Source organism: Lytechinus variegatus, chromosome 2 (assembly GCF_018143015.1).
Source record: "Lytechinus variegatus isolate NC3 chromosome 2, Lvar_3.0, whole genome shotgun sequence".
NCBI lineage: Eukaryota > Metazoa > Echinodermata > Echinoidea > Temnopleuroida > Toxopneustidae > Lytechinus > Lytechinus variegatus.
In genome coordinates this window covers 52,591,766-52,617,162 of record NC_054741.1, presented here as the reverse complement: position 1 = coordinate 52,617,162, position 25,397 = coordinate 52,591,766, and the positions used below count along the sequence as shown (strand labels likewise).

The 25,397-nt window shown below is 36.2% G+C and overlaps 1 protein-coding gene across 2 annotated transcripts; it reads right to left on the bottom strand.

Annotated features, from left to right (window-relative positions):
• Positions 1–314: 314 nt before the first annotated feature.
• LOC121408342 (UPF0547 protein C16orf87 homolog) lies at positions 315–18,885 on the bottom strand. Of its 2 annotated transcripts, none has more exons than XM_041599777.1 (5): positions 18,705–18,885; positions 5,227–5,338; positions 3,854–3,954; positions 3,352–3,451; positions 315–991 (listed from the first exon to the last, which is right to left on the bottom strand). In XM_041599777.1, the coding sequence occupies exons 1-5, from the start codon at positions 18,762–18,764 to the stop codon at positions 822–824; spliced, it is 543 nt and encodes a 180-aa protein (XP_041455711.1). In that variant the 5' UTR covers positions 18,765–18,885; the 3' UTR covers positions 315–821. The 2 variants fall into 2 exon arrangements, with proteins under 2 accessions (XP_041455711.1, XP_041455710.1); XM_041599776.1 differs by having other exon boundaries at positions 316–991; positions 3,854–3,957; positions 18,705–18,884.
• Between the last annotated feature and the right edge of the window lie 6,512 nt (positions 18,886–25,397).

The window sequence follows — 25,397 nt, the reverse complement described above, 5'->3', positions numbered from 1 at the left end:
ATTATATGAAATAAAGTTTATTCAAAAATGTTCTACCAAGAACTAAAACGAATGGATTAACAATTGGTTAAGTGCATTATTTATTCATTGCCGAAACTTATTTCTTCATAATGGAGACACATCATTTACACATGAATGAAACATTTATGATTTCATGTAATAACATAAGAAAAAGGAAAGTGGGGATGTGACATCATCAGCCCACCTAATGAATATTCATGACTATGTGCATATGGCTATTTTCACAAAATATTGATAAACTTTAAAATTTAATAACTTTGTTATTTGTTATCCGATTTTGATGAAATTTTCAGCATTTTGCTCTGTGAATTTTACTCCATTTATTTAGATATAAAAATTTTCAGCCCGTGCTATCCCTTTAAATGCATGTAATGCCTGAAAATGCAGAGCAAGTTATTATTTGAATTGTGACATAACATACATGTATATGTGAAAACCATGGAAAATATACATTGAGGAGCATCTGGGCTCAGGACTCTATTGATGAGGAGCGTTGAATGTCATAGGTAGTGATAATGCGCACATGACATGTTAATAATCACCATTGGTGATTGAAAGCACTATCCATCATGAGCAGTGATAACATCACATACATAGAGTGTATCATCTGTCCAGTTAAGTCAAATGCGTTGAGTTCACTTGAAGGTGTACAGGCTCAAACGTCTCTGCAGTCCCCTTTACACAGAGGAAGAAATGCACGTCTTCACATCCAGCTTACAATGATACAAATTATCCTGCTTCTGAATGGCACACATTAATAGGAACGTTTTTCATCCGTTGCGTTCTCACAATGCTTCGGATCAGGGTTTCTTTGATTTCTTCTTATGATGTCGATCAGTTTTGGGTTTCCACCCTTGGCTTTGCATCTGTATCTTTTCATTGATTTCAGCTAGCACCACAGCATACACAAAGGCCTTATCAGTGGGTAAGTTGGAATATAAATCGCGCTCTCGTTCTTCCTCAATCTCCTCTGAAACAAAGAAAAAAATATGCAAAATGATAGAAAATTAAGATGGATCCAGAATTTTATAGATGACTGGAAAAAGAATATTAACAAATTGCTTGATACAGTATGGTTTTCTTTGTGTAGTCCAAATATCTAGTATTTTCATTTCACCTTTCCAATTATAACACCACTCCCCTCATCATTTTTAACATTCTTAACCATATTTATGATTTTTACAAGTATACATACAAGTAATCAATTGAGAATAAAAGGGAAGCTTTTATTTTTAGGTGGAAAAATATACCTTTCTGCAGCAAAGATCAAGATTTTTAAATGAGATCTACCCATATGTTCCCCATTTCAATGAAATGGGCTGATGGATTTCCCATTAGCTGATGCATTCAAAGAAGTACTTTAAAAACTAATCACTTCCAACCATATCCAACGATAACCAAAAGAGAACATAAAGATAATAAAATAATGTCATAAATTCACACCCAAGTTAGTCTTAGGCAACTTTTTACTTTGGAAAACTATGAATACTGATAAGTTAAAGAAAAATGTGATTTATATGAATATATGTAATGATGTCTGGTTTGAAGTTGCTTGTGTATCAAGTTAGACAGTTGAATCGCAAAGAATCAGCAGCAAAACAAAGATAGAAATTTAGAATGGTGTGAAAATGGTTTTCAGCATAAAAATATGATCATACTCACAATCGTCCTCCTAATTTTGAATATATGTGATGCTGATTAAAATTCCAGGGTATATAATCCTTTAATATGTGGGGAGTGCTTTTGTTTGAAGCAGAGTACAGTGCTAATACACCACAAAAAGAGTGCGCTGAGAGCTTTGTGACTACTGACTGATTTGTATGTGCGGGTGATTGATATCAAGGTCCCAGGCCTGACCTGGGCCCCGTCTTACATAGAGTTGCAACTGATCCAATCGATCACAACTGTGGAAGGCCAGCAACGTCAACATCTAAAATACATGTTTATTCAAATACTTGCAAGATATAATGTATATTCATACATTCTCTATTTTCTTGACAATTCAGAATGCTTCTCTTTGTTTTCAAAGGACATTGTGAAAATTTCCTGAAGAAAAAATTATGACAATAATGGATTTCCATATAGATGAGATTGATCGGAGCCCCTTCTTACAAAGATTTAAGAGTGATCCAATCAATCGTAACTCTATAGAAATCCATCAGTGTCATAATTTTTTTTTACAGAAAATTTGAAAAATATCCTTTGAACACAATGGAAAACACACCAAATTGTCAAAAATCAATAAATTTATGGATATACATACATATCTAAAAAAATTTTGGAACAAACATGCATTTTATATGTTGACTTTGCTGGCTTTCCATAGTTGCGATTGATTGAATCAATCACAACTCTTTGTAAGACGGGGCCATGATCAATTATGACTCTTTGTAAGAAGGGGACCTGGTGGGTGTTTCATAAAGCTGTTCTTAAGTTAAGAGCGACTTTAAGAACGACTGGTGATCCTTTCTTACGCGTAAACCATCGCCAATGAACATTTTGGTTGTATGTCATTTACCACAAGAAAGCATCACCAGTCGTTCTTAAAGTCGCTCTTAACTTACGAACAGCTTTATGAAACACCCACCTGGGCCTAATAACATAAAGCTTATTGATTGATTGTGGGGCTGAATTCTACGATTGACTGAACTGATTATTGTGTGTGATCAATCAGAAAAACCAGCTCCACTATCTATCACTAAGCTACATGTACAAGTCACGGGGCCCTGGGAATTCAAGAGACATTTGAGAGAAAACGTGAGATTTTTTCAGAGAGTCAGGGAACAGATAATTGGAGGGAATGAGCTTGTGCAGGAGGGGATGCTGTGCTGTGTAAAATGATATCATAGCAAGGGATGGAAAGGGATAGAGTAGTGTTCTCCTTCCTACATTTGATTATCTGAATATGAAAATGAAAGAAGATAGGGTATATATTCTCTATTCACGTTACCCAAATGACAATAAAATTAAATTCATAAAAGACTTGCTTAACGTTCCTACCCTTCATGGCTAATATGATAAATCGTACTGATTGGGAGGTATTGATATAAGTCGGCTTATTCTGAGAACTAATACATGCAAGTCTATGGGGAGGAAATCGGGGGAGCGTTTCATGAAAGGACTTGTCGGACGTTTTATCCGACAAGTCCCATTTTATCCGACAGTTACCATAGTAACAGTGCCTCACAGCCAATCAGAGTCAGAGAAAGATGTCAGATCTGACAACTTGTCGGACAAAAATGTTGATGAAACACTCCCCAGGACCTCTCTCCTTCAGCTAATCTGACTTAAATGCATGGCACTTAATTAGGCAACTTGCACTCTACTTACCAACCGACTTATTTTGTGATCCTTTCGGTCGACCTCTTCTATGTTTCTTCTTCTTTGATGATTTGTCGTCCCCCTTTTCTCCCGATTTTGAAGTTGATATCTGTGATAAAGGGAGCATATGGTAAAGAAACATTAAAGAATCACTATTTTAATACAAGAAAATGTCAACATGCATGAAAGAATGCATAAGAATACATGCACTGGCTGGCAAGATTCCTAAATCTTACCGTATATCAAGTTCTGGTGAGTCTCCTAAAAGTGAAGATTACATTTCCAACACATTACTAGACTACAAAAGTGCATGCCCTAAGACGGTTATGAATTTACGGATAAACTTTATAATTTTACATGAAAATTCAGCTTGGTCGGGTACTCAATCAAAAGAAAAAATACCTGAATTGTTTTATTTCTGATTGAAACCCTTCCTGAAGCATGGAATGTTCTGAAAATTATTATCACTTAAATTTGTAGAATAGGTTTAAATTAGAATGACATCACTTACCCTTCTGAGATGATTTTCAAATTCACTGGCACTATAATAGTCTGGTCTCTCTCTTCTTACTCTCTCTGTACGCCTTCTTTTCACTCCGTTGCTATCTTCTTCTGCCAAAGAAAATATGAAAATAGATACCGGTAATGAGAATTACTATTCAAACTGAGCGGTTGAATGAGAGAGTCTAGCAATCAAGGTTAGTTCTTCCAGATCATCGTAGACCTCAAGCAAGTACGTTTACATAGACTTTGTGAAATAATGAAATCTACATTGAAAAGCCAGCACACTGAAGATCGACAACACAAATAAGCACAGGTAGGAAAGTGTATCATCATTTCTTGGAAAAGGACACAACATCCGGCAGGCAAATTTGGTGGGTTCAATCCGAGTATAAGCATGGACTTACTTTACAGGTTTCTGTTTTGTTAGTTCATAATTGAGGTGAGGACAAAAATAACAGAAGTCCATTAGTTGTATCCTGATTTCAAAGTCTTCAAAATGGGCAATCTGACTGTTAGCAGTACAGAAAAAATATTGTGGAAAGGACACGCGATTCACATCTAAATCCCAACACTGAACTGAATATAGAAAATACATTTTCCAGCAAAATGATGGCCAAATGAAGCAATAAAAATAATGCCATGGTAGGTTACATGTTTTCTTATAATATCTCAGTGGTGTTGTTTTGTATTGTGGCCTGCCCAGAAGGCATGAAACTCTGCTACTTCACATTGGAGCTCTCTGGGCTCGTAGCACAAAAGTGTGCAATCAATTGCAAACTTAATACAATAATTCTGATAGGTTACCGGATAGCAGGGTGCTACATAAGCACTTGCCCGATTGCCCGGGGCAAGTAAAAGTTAAAGTCGGGCAAGTGCAGACCAAAACTACTTGCCCAAATTGGGCAAGCAAATTCTCAAAGTAGAATCACCAAAATTAGGGTCGATATGATATACCAACCCTAAATTTGGTCATGGCGGGCAAGATAAAATTACTTTGTAAAAAGAAAGCAAGAACAAGGTTCATCAGTTCATGTCAAAAGAGAGAAAAACAGGTCAATTGTTTCTTAAACCGTAATATATTTTTTTGAAGAGGTAAAACTTTTTTTCAAGGATTTTTTTCGGGCAAGTATATTCAACCTATTTAAAAATTTACTTGGCCGACAGGGCAAGTGAATCTAAAAAGTTATGTAGCACCATGCCAGATAGTCTTTGAAACAAAATATGCACCCCTCAATTATTTTGGATTTGCCATGTTAGGGGGCCATGAAATTAGTCTTCAAAGGGGAAGTGGACCCTGACTTCAAGTCAATTCTTTAAACTAACTGATCAGTTCAGTGTGCACTTGTGTGATGTCAGGATGATGAATATGACATGTCTTACCTCCCGTTTCCCCTGCTACTGATGCTACATCACCACCTCCAGGGTGTGATTGTAGAAGCTTCTTAGTGAAGAATGAATGGCCACATCTACATTCTTTACATGCTACTGGAACCTGACAAAAAAATTATCACAAAATGTGAGTAATAATAATAATATTGATAATTATGATGAGAAAAGTTTAAGTAACAAAGAAGTTTCAGATACCCAAGTTACAGCCTACAGGTAGCCAGACTATCCAATAATAATAATCCGCTTTTTACAGCGCTTAATACATCGAAACGACGTGTCTAAGCGCTTTACAGATATAGTATTACCGCGGTCATTGGATTAAATCAGTCATTCCCGCACATAATGTGTGCCCATCCTCCACTCCGATGAGGCGCACACAGTACTGGACAAGCTACAACGACTTTACCACTTACATCAATTTCACACGATTATAAATAACAAACGTAGGGAATTCGTCATAGATTTTTTCATAATTAGTGGATGCTTGTTCCTGGAGGGGGCATAGGGAAGTCTTAATGCCTCAAATTCATTATTTTTCCACTTGAGTCATATTTTTTAAATGAATATCTTTCTAACTGTGCTATGGCCAACTTGCTCACTGCAACCATCCTGCCTAGGTGGGAAATCTACATGTACAGGTAGGAATATGGTATGCCAATGCAGTACACAACACACACTATAAAAAATTATTAAATAACACCTTTGTGACCAAAAATACTAATTTCCATACAGTTGCAATCTATTTTTCATTAGTAACTTGGGAATAATTTTTGTATTCACAAATAATAAAATTTATAACCTGATTATAAATATTATAAATAATCATTATTACAATAAAGATTATTTACAACCAAGTGTTAAATTTTATTATTTGTTAAATAATAATTTTTATCTGTAAATCTTTCTTCAAAATGGCATTTTGTAACATCGCTTATTGAAGCTATGTACATCCGCAGCGTTCTCGCCAGTGTATAATACGCATGGTTCAAACACCATGCGTGCGGAAATGGAGACCAAGTGGAACCATGCGTAAAATTTCAGCGACATGCGTGGAAAAATTAAATGGAAATATTCAGAAAAAAATAATACACTCCATGAACTCATCTTAGTGATATCAACTTCATTTATCGGGTTGCGCCGAAGTCCCACCAACTTAAGACCACTTACAGGCCTACTACGGCTAGGAAAGTGGCAAGGCGCCCAGCTAGCTCGCGGCTGCTATTCCCCATCTGCCCCGCACATCACACCTGCTATGCTCCATGACCTACCGGTAGCTGCGCTTACTGATATGATGGGAGTGGAACTTGGAATAAATGCATTGTATATACAAGGAACATGTACTTGTACTGTGTTTGTCATTTATCCCGCCCTCTATACACACAATGAACGAATAGCAAAGGAGTTGTACTGTGTTTGTCATTTTATCCCGCCCTCTCTGCACACAATGAACGAATAGCAAAGGAGTTTGAGAACTGTGCGTGACCGCTATGGTGCATGGATGTTAGGCCTGGGACGATTGTCATTTTTACCATTCAATTATTTCCTGAAAAATAATCGAATGATTCGATTGTTTGTCGGGAATCAGGTCTTTTAAGTCACAAATAATTGACCTGCTTTATGGTGAAATCTCCATCAAAGTCAAAGTTTAGAATAAATGAAAGTAGGACCTTTTTCCCCTTCTCCATGATATTTATATCAAAAGAAACTACATGAAATGAGATTAAAACTTTCAGTTTATTGTTCCAATGAAAATCCTTCCTAAATCCATGCTGGTACTCTGGTATTATGCATGCATCCCTCCAAGTGCCACACCCCTGCATATGAATGAATCAGCCCAGATCAGCCGAGTCCAAAGTCCAAAGCCCAAAGATGTAAACAACTCATTCATGAACTATTCTTTGAGACTGACCCCAGGTGGAGCATTTCTTGAACAATTTCATCCCTTGCCCACACCATGTCCCCACCCCCACTTGTGGCACTGCCCACGATTCTACACATGTATTTCAAAAAAATATTTTGCAAAATATTTAATTTGAAATACCTTTTAAAATTACGATTTTTTATCATTTGAACCTACATGTATAACTGGGTCTATTTTTGGAGACTAGTCGAGAAAGTACCGGTGAAGACGGGCGCATGTTGGAATGTAGTTTTCATTGTGTGAGGGGGATAGAAAAAAGGTTGCATTATTGTTTTGAAACATGAAAGGAATTCTCCGGCTCCCACCCTTATCTTTCTCTCTCCCTCACACACACACAGATGAGTGAGGGGTCAATTTATTTCTGAAGTCATGACCTCTCCTGATAAGGGAACCACTGCCTTCTTCTTTGTTTCCCCAAAAGTTTCATTGGCTATCCGAAGGTCCAATCAGCTCAAGTGAGCTTGGTTGTGTGTTTTCTTATTGTTTTGTGCACGCAGACAATGAACTCATTTTGTGTATCGAGGGCAAGGTTGGGTGGGATTAAAAAAAATTCGGAGCGCTTTCATGTTGGTGTGTAACTGTGAATGTAATACAATCATTATTTTTGAAAAATTATCTCGGTAACATAATTTTTAAACCTGTATGAAGTGTCATCATTGTTTTCTTGTCATTTTGTTATTATTACTTGGGTATTCAAGTTCTCCCAATGTCATAATCATCGGGATCTGCCGAACATTCGATTTGTGTAAATTTTGCTAATCGATTGGTGATTGGCGGCATGCCAATCGAACCATTCGATCAATCGATGTTTACTCCCAGGCCTAGCATTTATGTGCATTTGTGTGGGCTCAAAAATATGCCACAATGGGGCTTCCTCAGCGTCTCTATTTGATGAAAAGGCTGTCGCTTCCGCGCGGGAGGGGTGAATCCCCCTCCCGCACCCACCCCCCGGGAGTGGCAGCACAAGTCGCCGACATGGGTGAATTTTTTCTGGCGAAGTCTGTGTACATGTACGTCATAACAAAGCAGTTCAAGGTTAGAGTATACAGTGTATACAAATGAATTGTGGGATCTACACGAGATTGGTCTGGTAAAAAACCTCTAATTTTTCACCTTTTCATTACCGTAACTGATTTTTTGCTCCTTCATACGCATTAATTAGGCATATGAAGGTGTATAGATAACTTAAATCAAACAAATTTACATGATTTCTATCTTCAAAGATGGATTTTCCTAGGGAAATCCATCTGTGTTTACAAGAGTCTCTTATATGCCTATGGCAGGGGGTTCAAGGCTTCATGATGAAGAAGTATATGTCAAAATATTATTATATCATCACAAAGTCCTTAAGGCTAGCCGGAGCCTCGTCTGTGTAATACCAGCTAGGCAGACATGGCTACTCTAAAAAATGGGGTAGAATAGGGTTGCAATAGCACTCCAAAGAAAAGGGGAAAAAGTAAATTACCGGTATGCAATAACCTCGATTATATGGATGAAGGTCTATTGTGACACAGAATCCTGACATTGAGGCACAAACTGGACCCTCAAAAAAGAGGAAAAATTAAACCTCCATGTGGCGTTCGTCTCGGTATCAATCGGCCATTTTGTTTTCAATTTTGAAAGAAGGAAAATGAACAATACAGACAGAACTTTTCCTCTTTTTTGAGGGTCTAGTTTGTGCCATTATGTCAGGATTCTGTGCCATGATAGACCTTCATCATGTTCATCCATATAATAAAGTGCATAATTTATTTTTTCCCCAATTTTATTTGGGGTGCTAATTGCGACCCCATTCTACCCCATTTTGGAGAGTACCCGCTGCCTACACGGACGAGTCCTGGGCTCTGGCCTGTGACTGGAGCTTCCTGGGTTAAGTCTGAGGCTGAGACGCGCCGAGGGCGACGGCTAATGATACAGGTCGTGGCATTGGGCAGGATCAAGAGCACTCATTCTATGAACAAGGTTAGTATCACTCACTCATTCGATGAACAAGGTTATGCTATGACCTTGTTCTCAGTTATATCTCCATGTGCGGCAAAATAAGGGTGGCAATGTTGGGCTTATTTCCTCTTTTTCTATGGGACAAATGCTTGATTTTCTTACACTGTCAGTTTTCATTACCGCTATTCATCATATTACGTGGCTCTTAGGTAAATTTAATTCTTTAAATTATTTGTTCTTAATTGAAAATAGAGATTGAAAAATGAAAATTTTCTTGACATATTACTTTCCACCAACAGAGGGCGCACATAAATCCCGCGATTTAGGTGCTGTCACCAAGCGGAAGACAAAGAAATCAAGATGGCGACATAAACACGGCCGTAAGCTCTTCCCATCTTTTCAAAACAAATCTGTTTTTTAATGGATTCTTCTTTAAAAATGAAATCAATATCGCAGAAATGTTGGAAATGAAGTTGGACCCCATGTATGGTCGGGGGTCCTAAAGCTACGCGGGTCCTAAAGCTACGCACCACTCATCGCGCATGCAGTTTTTAATGGCAAATGCGCACTCTGTGTGTGGAACTGTGACTGCAGTGTGACGAACGATTCCTTTTCAATTTTTTCTACATGGGCTGCAGTAAATCTCTAATTTGAGCAAATTTAAAAAATTGAGGCACAGGAAATATTATTTTTTTGCATGATAAATCGAGTGCGTAGCTTTAGGACCCCTTCTACATCGGGCGGCGAATTCAAGAGGTGTTCGGAAAACACGACGGGATTTTCGTATTAGTGAGTTTTGTGATATTTTCTTTTTGGTTAAGGATCTTTAGAATATTTGCCACAAATTAGTAAAAGATGATTTGTTCAAATATAAAAATTGGCATATTTTACATCGCTTGTAAACAAAGTGCGTAGCTTTAGGTCCCCCCATCATACATGTTTTAGGGCTAGATCTTTTAGAGGGAAAGTAGAATTCTCGGGGGCGAAAGTTTCTGGTTTTGTACCCTACCCGTATGTGGGGAAATATAGGGGGAGTACCGGGCGTTAGTGGGAGTATACGTACAGTAATGACTTTCAGTCCCCAAAACGCCCCAGGCTAGTTAGACCTTCATCCACAATCGTGGTAGGCCTAAGTCATTGCATAATTTCTGTTTTCACAATTCACTTGGAGAAATATTTAGACCATAAATCACGCTAGTCCGTGAGTATGGTCAAAATAATACACGGTAAGCCCTGGGGCCTGTTGCATGAAATGGTCTTTCGTAGAACCATTTACATAAGAACGAGATATCGCTCAACTGTTTCACAAAGCCGATTTGGGCGATACGAAGAATGGTCCTTGGAAAGACACCTCCAGACATGTCCTACGTAGGCATGATCTTCTTTGCACACCGCCCGCCAACGTCGGCACTGAGAGAAAATGCGTTTACGGCAAGCCACACTGACATATCACCTTTAAACATATTTTTAGGGGGTTGATGATGCATTTTATCTAGGATGGTGCCAAGTTATTTTTTTATTTGGGGCTAGTTGTCATCAATTTCAGGTCGACAAGACGACCAAAAACGGATGTCATTTTAACTTTTCGGGGTAGATGAAGGCCCAAATATTTTTTTAAAAATATGTTTTCTTTCATGATTCTCCCTCCGCCCAATCCCACCAATTTTCTATTTAAAACAAAATAAACTTGATTTATCGAAATGGGCGGCACTATCTCTCTGACCCATCATGCTTTCTCATTATTGATAATTAAACAACATGAAAACGAATTTCTTTAAAAGAAATTATGTAAGGAAAAAACGTGTTTATATAACGCTCAGCAAACAAACACTCGATAAAAAAACTAAGAGGTTAAACATGCTAAATCATTTTATATTTTTATTTCATTTTCATTATTTTTTATGAGATTAATTTTAATCAATGAAAACCAATTCTTGGATTTGGGATAACTTGAGATGTGAAGCAGTGAAACAAAACAAACTCCTGCAGTAACAAAATAGCTAATTGAATTTAAGATACAGACTAGGCCTAGCTTATATACGAATCCATCACAATCATTACAAATGAAGATAAGTTCATCAAAGAAAAGATTATGGAAAGTACGAAGAGGCGCATTTTAAATGGTAGGATAGGCCCCTTTCGGCTCCTATGTCATGTTAAAGAAATCACGGTAGTCTCTACTCCTTACCGTTGAAATGTTGAACATATATATTTTCTATATTCTTAAACCTTATATTCTTATATAAACTTCCATAAATTAAGTGATCACGTTTATATGATCGTTGTAATTTTTAGCATGATTTCTGATAGTATTTTTCCATTGCGGATTGCACAACTTTTTATGTGTTTTAATTATTATTGCAAAGCACTACTTTATTCACTTGGCCATGTTTGCAGCAATGTTCATATTTTTCTTGTCATCGTTTACTCATCATGCAACTGGGGTATGTTTATACTCTAAACTCTCAAATTAGTATTTCTTGCGTTAAATCTGGCAAATAAAATAAATAAATTAGAAGTTTCACACGCAACCTCTCATATTTTCCTTTTTAGTCTAACAAAATCAGACACTGTTGATTTTGTTTACCCCTTTCAAACCATATTTTTACCTCAACAAATAACATTTAACGCATAATTTACAAAATTATCATTATATATAAGCATTCTATAAAAATACAGAATTGAACTAACAAAATGTGGAAATTACTTAGTTAAATCAATTTTTATATTGGACAAGGGTCTCTTTCGTTGAAATATCAATGAAAGGTGTCTCTAAAAGGATACCGTATTCTAAGTAAGGGAAACAATGAAAATTTCAATTTTATTCATTTATGTTTGTGAATCTTTAAAGTTTCTTCTCTTTTTACCTCATAAAGTAAGCTCCATACATCAATTCTACAATCAGTAATAAATAAAACATCATTTGATCTCCTTTTATTGAAATAAATGATTTTATGAAAAGTCGTCATTCCGAAATAAAAGGTTCAGGTGACGATGAAGACTAAATATTTTTCCGATACTATCGATATCAAAAGATGTCGCGGACTTGGATTGCAAAATTGCCTTCGTGAAACGGTTTACGCTGATTTGTCGCCAATCTTCCTATCTCGGAAGAATGGTCCTAGGACGTTCCTACGTATCGCTCATCTCGTCATGCAACAGGCCCCTGGGCTCCCTGGGTTAGATGGTAATGAACCCTGGGCCACTTGTTCACTGCTACACCCTGCCTGTGGTGAATCTACAGGTAGGACTATGGTATGCCAATGTTGTACAGAGCACACACTTCAAAAATCATTAAAATATCACTTTTGTGACCAAAATTACTAATTTCCATACAGTTGCAATTTATTTTTCATTAGTAACTTGGGAATAATTTTTGTATTCACCAGAGCGCTCAAAAACTTGAATTTTGGGCATATTTTTGTGTACGCCCTCTATTGGTGGAAAGTAATATGGCAAGAAAATTTTCATTTTTTTATCTCTATTTTTAATTAAGAAAAAATGTTTAAACTTAAGAATCAGATTGAAATAAGAGTCAAGTAGTATGAATATAGGTGTAATGGAAACTGTCAGTGTAAAAAATCAAGCATTTGCCCCAAAGAAAAAGAGAAAATAAGCCAAACATTGCCACCCTTATTTTGCTACACATGGAGATATAACTGAGAACAAGGTTATATTATAACCACTCCTAGTACCAATGAGGTCCAAACATTAACATGTATGGACCTCATAGGCGACATTACCCAAAAAATATGGGTTAGACAATGCTGTTCTGATTTCCAACCCAAGACTTTGGTAAATGTACGCCTTAATACAAATTGGAGTTACGTGATATGACTTTCATTTGTTGGGGAGACATTAAAAGTATTAATTAAGTAGTTCAAATTAAAATATATTATCATTAAACTTACATTTCAGGCCCTTTTTGTTGATTTTCGGTGAGCGTTCCACACAGCTGCGACGAGTGATCAACTCCGAAGTGATACGCGAACTGGTCAGCTGATCGGTCAGGTGATCGGTAGATTATCTTTTTGTCAGACGTTCATAATTTATGTAAAGCGTATCAATCTTCAGTATCTTGATTCTAAAGTATCAGTATTGCAGATAAATGTCATTATTGATTGGAATCAGTGGCGGATCGGGGGGGGGGGGGGGTGGGGGTGGGGTGAGCATTTCTGCCCGATCCCCCTATTGAGATTTGTAGTAAATATTTTGGAATTAAATACGTTGTTCATACTAGTTATGCGACCCCTCCCTTATATGATGATCACAGCATTATTTGTAATGGGGATATTTCGTTCATAATTATTCTTGTCTCTTCTTTCTCCTTTTTAGCCTTTTTTTGCTTGTTAAAACCTTTTTTCCTTTTTTTTTTTTTTGGGGGGGGGGCTCGCCAAATTTACGTGGGTCAAAATTACCTTCATTTTTTTAGTGACAATCTTTTTTTCATTTGTCCAGTTCTACGCGAGACAAAATTACCTTCGATCATTATTATAGTTAAAAACTTTTTTTTATTTTTTATTTATTTTTTTTTTTTGGGGGGGGAGGTTGCCAAATATCACGCGAACGTTTGTCAGCTTTTACTGTTTTATTCGACTTATAATCAAATATTAAATGGGGCTTACCACAGTTTTTTTTAAAGTCAATTCATAAGAATATTCCTCTCGGGATTTGAGCTTTCTTTCATGAAATATCATTTTTTTTCATGATTACCAAAAATACTTAAAAATTTTTATCGGTGTATGCCTATAAAGCTTTAGCTCATGCGTTGCGCCTGCCATATTTTAATGCTGATCAACTTTATGCTTTTAATGAATTCCTAAAACATAAATTCTCAGATCATCAATTTTGTCGCAATCGAATAATTCGATTGCGTCTCTCTATTAGTTTTGAATATTCATAAAAAATATCAGCTCGTGCTTTTTGCTCATCATTTGATTAGTAAATTCTTCTCTTATATAATCGAGTCGGATAGATAGATAGATAACTAGAGAGAGAGAGTTGGGGGGGGGGGTCCCTCAGCTACTTGTCCTCGCTTAATTTGTTATTATTTGTTATTATGCTCATGTTGTGAGAGCTTTGTGTTTTCACATTTTTTTCTTTTTCAACCTTTTTATTGTCTCGGAGCTTCCCTCTATTTCTTTACACTATATTATAATGTAGTCCTGTTTCAATCATTGGCGGCGGAAGCCCCAAATTTTAGGAGGGGACAACCTAAAAAATTTTGACAAGCAAAAAAAAAGGCTCTCAACCCAAACATTTTAGGGGGACGGAGTAGGAAAATAAATTGACAAGCAAAAAAAAAAAAGGTCAACAACAAATTTAGGGGGAACGTCCCCCGCTTCCGCCGCCTATGGTTTCAATTCTTTTTTTGTTCTCATTTCAATGAAAACATCATTATTAAACTGACGTACATGTAGAAGACTTTATTACGAAATTTTGACATTGTTTTGTTTCATTTGTTTGGCTTTCTTTTTTCTTCTCCTCATCTTCTTTTTCTTCTTACTTTTTCCCTTTCCTTATTTTCTCTTCAGTATTTCATTCAGGTATCCGCCAATTTATACAACACCAAGCAATAGAGAGCGGATAATCAGTGAGGGAGCATGACGGTGTGCCGCTCTAAAAAAAGGAGGAATATTGGAAGAAAAAAAAAAAAGAGGGATGGGGAAAAAATAAAGAAAAAAAAAAGATGATGATGGCAATGACGATGATGAAAATTATCTTGGTGATGATGATGGTTGTGGTGACGGTTGTGGTGATGATGATGGTGATGCTAATGATAGTGGTGATGATGATGATGACGAGATGTAATTTGTTATTTTGTCTTTGAAAAAATTAAGTAGTGCAAAGTTGAATTCATTTAAAGTTTATTATGAAAATAGCAGAAAAAAAATTGGTATGCGTTCGAGGAAAATCCATCCCCCACCAATCTTTTTCAAAGGTAAGATTTTTTTTTTGCCGGGGGGGGGGGCCACTTCCATTCACGAGTGGATACCATGCGCGACCATGGGGTCTCGAAAAGCACCCTAAACACGTAATTTCCATATTCTGAAAATGCACCCCTTAACAAGTATTGGCGTGTGAAACCCTACCCTTAACAAGTATTGGAAACAAAACGATACTCTTGGCAAATATTCCCTGAAATGAACCCCTAAACAAGTACAGGAATGTTTTATTGTTACGGGTCCTTCGGTCGTCGGCTTTACCTTATTTGGTTTAGTACGACCCCACCTTCTACACCTCGCGCAAATCGGACTCTAAACACAAAGTTTGGAGCAAAAAGGACATCCTTTATAAAACATTTTGATTTTGTTTTATCATCCCCGCAAATTAGACCCTAAACACGACGGTTTTCCTAGCGAATTAATAGATACCCTTTTTTCGTTATTTTTGTGTTTTTGACACCCTTATCACGTTACGTAGGTAACGTGCCTATCGTGAAAAGGACATCCTTTTTACGTTTTTTTTTGGTCGCGCATGGTATCCACTCGTCAATGTAAGTGCCCGGCCCCCCGGGTTTTTTTGTGACGGCGTAGGCCTTTGCAAGCAGCTATTATTATGGTAAAAAAGTAAATGAAATGTCAAGAAATACATGATAATGATTTTTATGGTACATTTTAGTAGGCCTATATCAATTCATACTTGTTATCAAAAAGAAAAAAGTGGGTCGTTACGGACCATTAAAATGGGAAATTTGGGCATTTTATATTTAGGATAGAGCAACTGCTCGTTATAGACGTCACAAATAAATCAAGCATTCTAAATTCTATCAACTCCATTTTTGTGAAATAACACCTTCATCGATATTTTGAAATGATTTTTCTCATATTTTCATCATCTTTTTATCAGGGTGAAATTCCCCTTTAATTTACAAAACAGATTCGCAAACAATATAAGAGTAGTGGGAGGCAAGGGTGGAAATCTAGGTAGGGGAGGGGCTGGAAAAACAGGCAAAAAAAAAAAAAAAACAAACTAACAAAAAAAAAACAAAAAGGAAGGTTTATCACCCCCAAAAGAAGTCGTCTCGTCCAAAATACATGTTTTACTTCGATTTAAATGATGTAGGCCTATTTCTTTCCATATATATAAAAGAACAAAAATAGTTGGGGGACATTTGATAATGTGCCCCTACTATTTTGGGTTAGGGGGAAGTGTCCCTGGGATTTGCGCCCATGTGGGTGGGGGTGCTGCACCTCCTTTCGAAATCATTATGGAACAGTGTGAATAGTCGCTGTGATTTCGATCTCATACCTATAAAAAAAATAGAAAAAGAACGCCTTGACCACAGGCCAAAATGCCTAACAATTTTTCCGCGGCATTAACAACTCTCGTAAGGGGCGCTCCATTTATAAATAGAGTTGCATGTGTAGCTGTCTATGGCAACAGAATCCATCGCAGAATTGAAGCCAGAAGCGTGGGAATTTGGCAGAAAATTCAAGAAAAGAACCGGTGAGTACCGATTTAAGAGTAATTATATATTCATTAACATTTATTGAATCATAAGAATAAAGATTTTTACGGAAAGAAAGCTTAGTTCTAAGCTAGGCTGCCCAAATGCGCGTGAGTGTAGCGATCGCAACGGGTTCGCGTTTTACACATTTCCTATTCTGCCAACACAAAAATGGGCAAAATTCATTGAGCCAGTGTATCAACATTTCAAATCCTTTTTTCATAAAATGTAACGATCTTTTTCTATTATATCTAAACTTCTTATTTCTAGTCAATTTACTCACATTTGCATCGCCAAAATGTTGTTTTTTAAGGCCGTTTTCGAGGAGCACCACTGTTCCGTCGTCACACAATGGAAGTCGCCATTTTGGAAAATATGACTCCAGAACCGGGTTAATTTGCAAGTTACTTTTACTTGTTGAAACCCTCTAGGGGCATCAAATAACCATGTGTTATGTATCATTAAAATCGCAGACTTTCTTCTACAGTTAGTGATGATTTCAGTTCAATATCGGCAATGTTTTTCGTTACAAAAAGGAGTTTTTTGGACACTTTCGGTAAATCGTGTTTCTATTTTCTTACTTCAAAGCCGTATAAACAGAAAATTTCCCAGGGAACAGTCAAATATCAGATATAAATTAATTCTTTGAAGTGTATTTGTATCAGAAAATCTAATTTTGATATATAAGAATGTGTCGCATAGCTGCGCAAGAGGCGAATGCAAGCCCATGTTGTGCCGCCTAGAGTGTGATTTTGGTGCCATGGCTGACCGAAAGGAGTGAGTGGGCGTGGTGGTTGTGGGTGTGGTACTTGATGCATGTATGTTACTGTTAAACCCATTGAAATTAGTTGTAGGTGATAAGTTGTGCATTTGATTTCTGCATGAATTATGTGTTGATGATAAATTAATGATAATTTCAACTAAATATTTCAAGAAAAAAAACAGGCGGGACTTAAAGCACGTTTAATTCCAGTCTCATTATTTTTTCATGGTGTTACAGGCGCAGACCATGCATTGACTGCTGCCTGGTACTGGTATTAAAAATGAATAGATACATGAATAACAATATATTCTGTTGTTTTGTGTCATCATATCAATAAGCTGTCTCATCAATTCACATGATGTACACAATAATGGGTCCCTGTTTTATTATGTTTTACTAGGAGGGAGATTATTTTGTAAATGTGATTTTAAATGTAGTAGAAATTCAGATAATGTCAGAGACTTGCTTTTTAACTTTATATATTCCAATATATTTAATGTTAATATATTCTATAATTCTAAGCAGTGGAGTACATTTCTAGCTACTGTTGCAGCTCCAGCTGTCTGATCCCGCATTCTCAGATCTGCAAACAAAAAGAGACATCATGGTAATTATACAGAATACAGAGTGAACATGGACAAACAGAAAGAAAGAAAAAATTTACTGCAAAACTTAATTTTCTACTTTTGAATGATATAAATCTTACAGATACCGGGAAGTATAGTGGGACATTCATTTTTATTTTCTGATTAAAGTCTGTTGAGGAATGAGACCCCCAAGAGTTGATTAATTTTTTTTAACAACGCAAAGCGTTCCATGCATTTCTCTTGTCTTATTCTAATTTGTTATCTTTCTTCTTGTATACTATATTTTCACAAATAGAAGCTGTTTGAATAAGCTCTAAAAAATATGAAGGTAACACAGCCATAATCTACAAGATCACCTTGTGTTGCATTTTAGTCAAATTAACTTAGTAACCTACATGTGAAAAAAGTATGGAAGTTTCTTAGATCTACAAGTACCTGTAGATCTGCCACCCAATGGGTACTTTGTCTTGGGTGGCAGAAAAGTTCTGCGTATAGCGTCCCTTTAAGAGGCCATATCTTCAGTTATGGTGCTCCAATTGTAATTTGGTCTTCACCATTGAATTTGTCTTGAAAAAACCTTTCAAGTGATGTATAATTTGTCTGTATTTAAAAAATAAAAAAAAATCATGTAATATAGCTAGTGAGTGGAGTCTCAGTTTCTTAACACGGGTAAGTATTGCGGTGTCGCCTAGAGTGATTATAACCTTGTTCATTGAATGAGTGGTGCAGTAACTGGTGGTGGTCTTGATTTATAGCTACGTAATACTACATTGAAATATATAGAAATATTAAGCTGATTATACTTACCGGTTTCTCACAATCTGGACAATGTTTTACAACCATTTTATTTTTCGTCACTTTTCCCATCGCCAGCTCAAATGAGTCATTAATTAATTAATCTCCCAGACATGTTCACTTTGTTTTTGATCTGGTCCGAATATTATGGAACGCCAATTCGGTTGCGCTTTGCATGGCCGTCACGCGTACGGATCGCTCGCACGATTTCGATGAGATCTGAGGTGGATATCCGGGTGGATAATCTCTCTCGACGTAAAATAACTGCCTGGGACTGGGGGGGGGGGGGGGGGCAACTAGTCAGAATCAATTATTCTTGAATATTTTCCAAAACAAAAATCATCATGTTCGTCTTTTCTTCGTCCTTTTGTGTTTTGGCCTATTTCTTTTATTGTATTTTTTTCTACCGGTATGTCTTTATTTTCCTTTTTCGATATTGCTTCTATTAGTCTCACTGTTTTTCATTCTTTATCCCCTGCAGTCTTTATCCTTTGTCTTTGTTTCCTTTTCATTTCTTTCATTGTATTTTCCCCTTTTTAATTGTTTCTTTGTATTTCCTTTTTCTACCGTATGGAATATGATATATTGTGATGTGATGATAAGACATATCTCACATATTCAATATTATGGCATAATCAATACTTCTAGAGGAAGTATACCAGCTACAACTTTCATTAGAAAGTTCTTCTTCCAGCTAAACTTCTGACGCACACACATTTTATGAGTTTCTTATTCACTACATTTCATGTTCTCCCTATAAAAGGTGATTGGAGTTAACAAGTAGCCTTTGAGAATGGTTTAGACAACTACAGAAGAGTTTGTTTTATACTGCAGAATCTATATCATCTTCATCTTCAGAGTATAGTCACCATCAGACTTACTCATGTATTTGTTATCATCATCAACTTATTTATAATCTTCAATAAATGTATATATGAACTGTACAGGCTTTGTATTGCTTCGTCTCATTTAAGTCTGGTTGAAAGTAAAAGCGCAATCGATCCTACGACAACATATATACCCTCTCTTTCTCTCTCTCTTTTGCAGTCCACTCGAAAGTGATGGTTTTACTTCATGAAGAGGCAGGCGCGGATATCCATGCAGGGGGAGGGGGCATGTGCCCCCTATTATGCCCTTTTGAGAAGAAAAATTAAAATTTGTAATGTAAAAATGCCATTGAAACCGAGACGTGTCCCATATTTGAAATTGTAGACCTTTTTTTTTTGTTGTTGTCAAATTTCTTTTTTGGGTACGTACGAAATATATCCTTAATTTGTGACGTTGTGGTGGTGGGGGGCATATCCGGTGATTCCCTTCCAAATCTATTCATTTGGTACCGGAGAAGGTAAGGGTTTTCATGCTCCTTGATCCCTAACACATTCTCTAACAGCCAAGTACTTTTTTTTCAACAGGGGCCACAGAAGCGGGGGGGGGGGGCTTTTTTCCAGAACCGTGTAAAAAAACGTAAGAATGACCATGTAGGATGGTGATTTTTTGCATGGTCAGCCCCCTAACTTTGAAAACGGTTCCAAGGCCCCTGTTCAAGGGGAGAGGTTTCGAGGCCTTTTCTGCATACCCTCTTTCTTCCTTTATTCCTGTAAATGATCTCTGTTCTTAAACTTTTTTTCTTCTTTTATTTTTTTGGGGTGGGGGGCGACCTTGCCTCCTTTCTTCTCTTTTCCTCTCACTTTCCCATTCCTTTCCTCTTCTCCCCCTCTTTCATCTCTACATAATTCCCCTTCTTTTTGTTGGCCCCCTCTCCTTTTTCTTGCTTCCCCCTTTTCTTCATCATCTCTTTTACCTTCTTTCATTATTTTCTCTCCCTCTCTCTTTTCCCTTTCCTCTTCTTTTCCACTCTCCCTAGCTTTTCTCCTTTTTTTTTGGGGGGGGCAAGGCCCCTTCATCCCCATGGATCCACGACTTGTTTAAAAACTAGGCCGAGGTACAGATTGAAAATACCAAATGGGGAGAACTTATCAAGAATAAAATGTCAGCACAAAACATCCAAACAAATGAAATAAAAATGTTTGTATCAAACCGAGCAAATAGTAGCAGAAACATTCAATATTTGATACACGAATCAGAGGGAAAATGAAAATTTCATTGCTTTAAAATGGAAGGGGGATCTTATTACCAATAGGGTACTATTATCAATTTAATTATGAGGCACTTTATTCATTAGATAATAACTTCCTTTAGTCAGGGGCCTTAGCAAAATTTTGGGGACAGGATTTACAAAAGCGCCATTTTTTGCATGTGGGTCCCTGGTATCAAAAGCATTAATTCTAGATAGGGTGCCCCGAAATCGGTGAAGGGCACCCTATTTTTAAATGCTAATTTATGCAAATTTTATGCAAAAAACTCATAATTCACCATATCTCAATAAAAATAATTTTCAAATGCCCAATTTTTGTGTATTTGGGTCTTCTTTTGCTAAACATTCAACTGCAGGTCGATTTTTATAAAATTGGTGAGTATGAATCAATTTTTAAGGTTAATTTATGCAAATTATATGCAAATCACATGTAAAAACACATGTATTATCATATATCGACATATAGAATTGTCAAAATCACAAATTTTTTTTCTCCACATGTGTCACTGGTACCAAAAGCATTAGTTCTTGATAGGATGCCTCGATATCAATGACTGGAATCCTTTTTCATAGGGCTAATTTATGCAAAATTATGCAAAATCACACTATTCACCGTAAATTACTGTATATGTATAGTACAGACCGAAACTTTTCTATAGAAGCCTATTTCTTTTCTTTTTTTACGGGGGGGGGGGGTATTTGGAATTTATTTTGACGGGGCATAAAATCTAGATTGATTTCTGTACAGTTCCTGAATAAGAATCAACTTTCAATTTTAATTAATGCAAATTTATGCAAAATTTATGCAAATATGTGTAAAACTCATCAACTATCCTATTTTGAGGTTTTAAACCGAGGGACAAGCACAACACTATGCATAGGAGACACTGTTACACAATTCATTCATTATGATGACTTTCCATGCGACCAGAGGAGAGCATCATGTTTAAAATGCAAATTAATGCAAATTATAAATCCTGTGCATACCTGTGCATACCCCTTTCACAATTAAAAAAAAACCTAAATCATATGAAAAAGATAAACAGTAATTCATCTTTCTTTTCAAAGCAATTAAAAAAACTCATAATTCACCATATCTCACTAAAAATAATTTTTAAATGCGCAAAAGAGTTTGGCCCCTTTTCCACTGTTAATACCCACTGGAATGGGACTAATTTATGAATTTATGAATGAATTGTGTAACAGTGTCTCCTATGCAGTGTTGTGCTTGTCCCTCGGTTTAAAACCTCAAAATAGGATGGTCAATGAGTTTTACATATATTTGCATAAATTTTGCATAAATTTGCAAAAAAATTAGGTCAGATTTCTTTCCCAAGTAGAGTTTTGGTTCTCATGGCAGAAAAAGCTGTCCAAGTCTGTCCCTCTGACAACTATATGTACATTTGTGTTTTTAGAACAGGGACATATCAGATTTGAGCAAAGGGACCTGATCCTTCTTCTTTTTCTGTCGTCCCTTGATTGAAGGTGACCTGAATAATTTCAGTGATTTTTCTTTATTGGCTTATGAATTGATCTCTATCTCTAAAACAATTTTAGGCTGAATCAGAGTTGAATCTGTCTGGATAGGTCCAATAGGTCCCAAATTATAGCTATCGACTTCCGAAAATAATTGTCCAAATGCCTCCCCAAAATTATTTCAACCGAATTCCATCATCCGCACGAATTCATCACAAATGTGGCTCGAAAAAAATGTTTCTTGGCCACATTCCGGAGTATTTTGGAGGATATTCGGCTGGTTTTAAAATTTTCAGAACAAGCAGAATCTCTCAAAGAATGTTTCCGTTGGGAAGGAGAACAGAATAGTCCCGGATCCTTCCAAATTGATTCCGGGAGCTCCCCGAATCCGAGAAGAATAAGTACCGAATCCAGGCCATTTTGGGCAGAATTGATCCGAATTTGTTCGGGAGAATTTGGATTTGGTGTAACCCTTTGCTTAAAGCTAGGGTTAGAACGGAACCGAATCAGCTGCGAATCCATCCGTATACACGTATTCTGGTGGTTTCAGGAATATTCTGTTTGTCTTCGTAAATGCAAGAAAATTCGGGAACATTCGCTGAAAAATTCATTTTGAAATGTTCAAAATCAGCCGAATACCCTCCAGAATATTCCCGAATGTGACCACAAGAAATTCCATTCGGGCCACATTCGGGATGTATTCCGATGGAATTCGGTTGGATTTTTGGAGGCATTATGTGAAGATTAAGACCTATTCGTATCAGTAGTAGAGTAATTAAATGTCCGACTCTTGCCCCCCCCCATATCATACGAATCATTACTCAAATACAAAGAATAATATAGACGAGTGAGACGAATTGGCCAGAAATTAGAAAAATGGCATAAAAAAGCTGACGAATATAGATCTTTTCGAAAGAATCTGGCACATTTTCGGGAAATTCTGTGGCTGTACTTTGCAAATTCTTGCATAATCGTTCGATTTGGGTCGTTATTCAGGTCGTCATTTGGCGATAATCGGAGGATTCGGGCTAAATTCGACTCGATTCTGGCCGCTCTGGCTCGATTTTTGCCACTGTTCTGGTTGGCATACGGCTTTATGCTTTATGTAATATATGATTAGTCAATGGAATACAGCTTCATACATGAATTATTGTTAATTTACATAATATAACACGTTTTTGCATGGAAGCGGGATTTTCAATACCATACAATTGAAGATTTTGAACTGAGTGATAGAGGTACTTCAAAAGTTTGGCCCCTTTTCCACTGTTAATACCCACTGGAATGGGACAAATTTATACATATAAAATATTTGCTAATTTATATAAATTAGCATATTTTGCTTGAAGATGGGATTTTCAATAGCACGTTTGATAGGGAAAATTAAATCTATGGATCTGACAGAGATTTCTTTAAGTTTGGTTTGGTTTCTTTTTATTCCTTTTACTAATTTTCATTATTCATGCATAATTTAACTGCTAATTTACATAAATTAACATATTTTTGCATAAAGACATGATTTTCAATATCATGTTTGACAAGGAAATTTAAAGCTATTGACCTAAAAGAGACTTTCTTAAAGTTTGGTATCTCTTTATTTACTTTTATTAATTAATTCCTATTGGCATATGGCTTCATGCATAAATTACTGCTAATTTACATAAATTAGCATATTTTTGCATAAAGTTGCAATTTTCAACACCATGTTCTGTGGGGAAAAATTAAAGCTATTGACCTGATAGAGACTTTCCTAAAGTTTGGTATCTTTTTTATCAACTGTTATTTATTAATTCCCATTGGCATATGGCTTCATGCATAAATTACTGCTAATTTACATAAATTAGCATATTTTTGCATGAAGATGCAATTTTCAACACCATGTCCTGTGGGAAAAATTAAAGCTATTGACCTGATAAAGACTTTCCTAAAGTTTGGTATTTTTTTATTAACTTTTATCAATTAATTCCCATTGGCATATGGCTTCATGCATAAATTACTAATTTACATAAATTAGCATATTTTTGCATGAAGATGCAATTTTCAACACCATGTCATGTGGGAAAAATTAAAGCTATTGACCTGATAGAGACTTTCCTAAAGTTTGGTATCTTTTTTTAAAAAACTTTTATTAATTAATTCCTAATGGCATATGGCTTCATGCATAAATAATGCTAATTTGCATAAATTAGCATATTTTTGCATGAAGATGCAATTTTCAACACCATGTTCTGTGGGAAAAAATGAAGCTATTGACCTAATAGTGACATAGGGAAAGTTTGGTGCTTTTGTAAACTCTGTCCCCAAAACTTCAAATTTAAGGCCTAAGGCCCCTGACTAAAAGAAATGATAGCAAGTTGAATAAAACTTGACCTTTTGACCTTTAAATGACCTTTAACCCTGTCATCCCCAACAATTAACACACATGTGGTATTATCCAAGGATCATGTGAACCAAGTGTGATCAATAAATTGATGCAGAAATAAAGAAGTGGAACAAATACTTCAACAAAAAAAAGGATGGGCATGACTTATCATTTAACCTTTTGACCCCATATCATTGTCACTGGCACACATGTGGTATTACCCATGCAAGGATCATTATGTGCCAAGTGTAAACATAATTGATGAAGAAATAAAGGGATGGGAGCAAGTTGAACAAAATCTTGAACAAACAGGATGTACAATCATGTAAGTTTTAATGTCATAATTTATTTGCAAACATATTGCCTGAGATATCGAGTCAATATAACATAATAGTCTTTTATCATACTATCTGCACACTGTAGCCTCATTCATATATACATTCTAATGAGACCGAGCTATGAAACTGTGTTCACTGTTCTGACATGTGGGACCAGTAAAGTGTGGGACAAATTGCCAGACTTTTAAACAAGCATGAAATTTAAAACATTGTGTAAAAAATAAATAAATAAATATGACTAATACCACCTAACATTCTTCTCAAAATGCTTAATACATTAAGCTTTGGTAAAAACTACATAATGTGAATTATATTGTAGTATATAATCTGACATTCCAATATTTGTGGTGGCCATAAAGTTTTTTTTTCATCCATTGGTCATTTATTAATTCATAATGGTTTGAATTATGCAATTGCAAATCGCAAATTATACA

Bases quoted from the DNA above. Each gene is read 5' to 3' on its own strand.
- LOC121408342 (XM_041599776.1), bottom strand. From the start codon at position 18,764: ATGGGAAAAGTGACGAAAAATAAAATGGTTGTAAAACATTGTCCAGAT. The intron at 3,958-5,226 runs GTAAGACATGTC...TATTTTCTTTGG, and splicing joins AGTAGCAGGGGAAACGGGAG to CAGAAGAAGATAGCAACGGA. The intron at 992-3,351 runs GTAAGTAGAGTG...TCTTTGTTTCAG, and splicing joins ATCACAAAATAAGTCGGTTG to AGGAGATTGAGGAAGAACGA.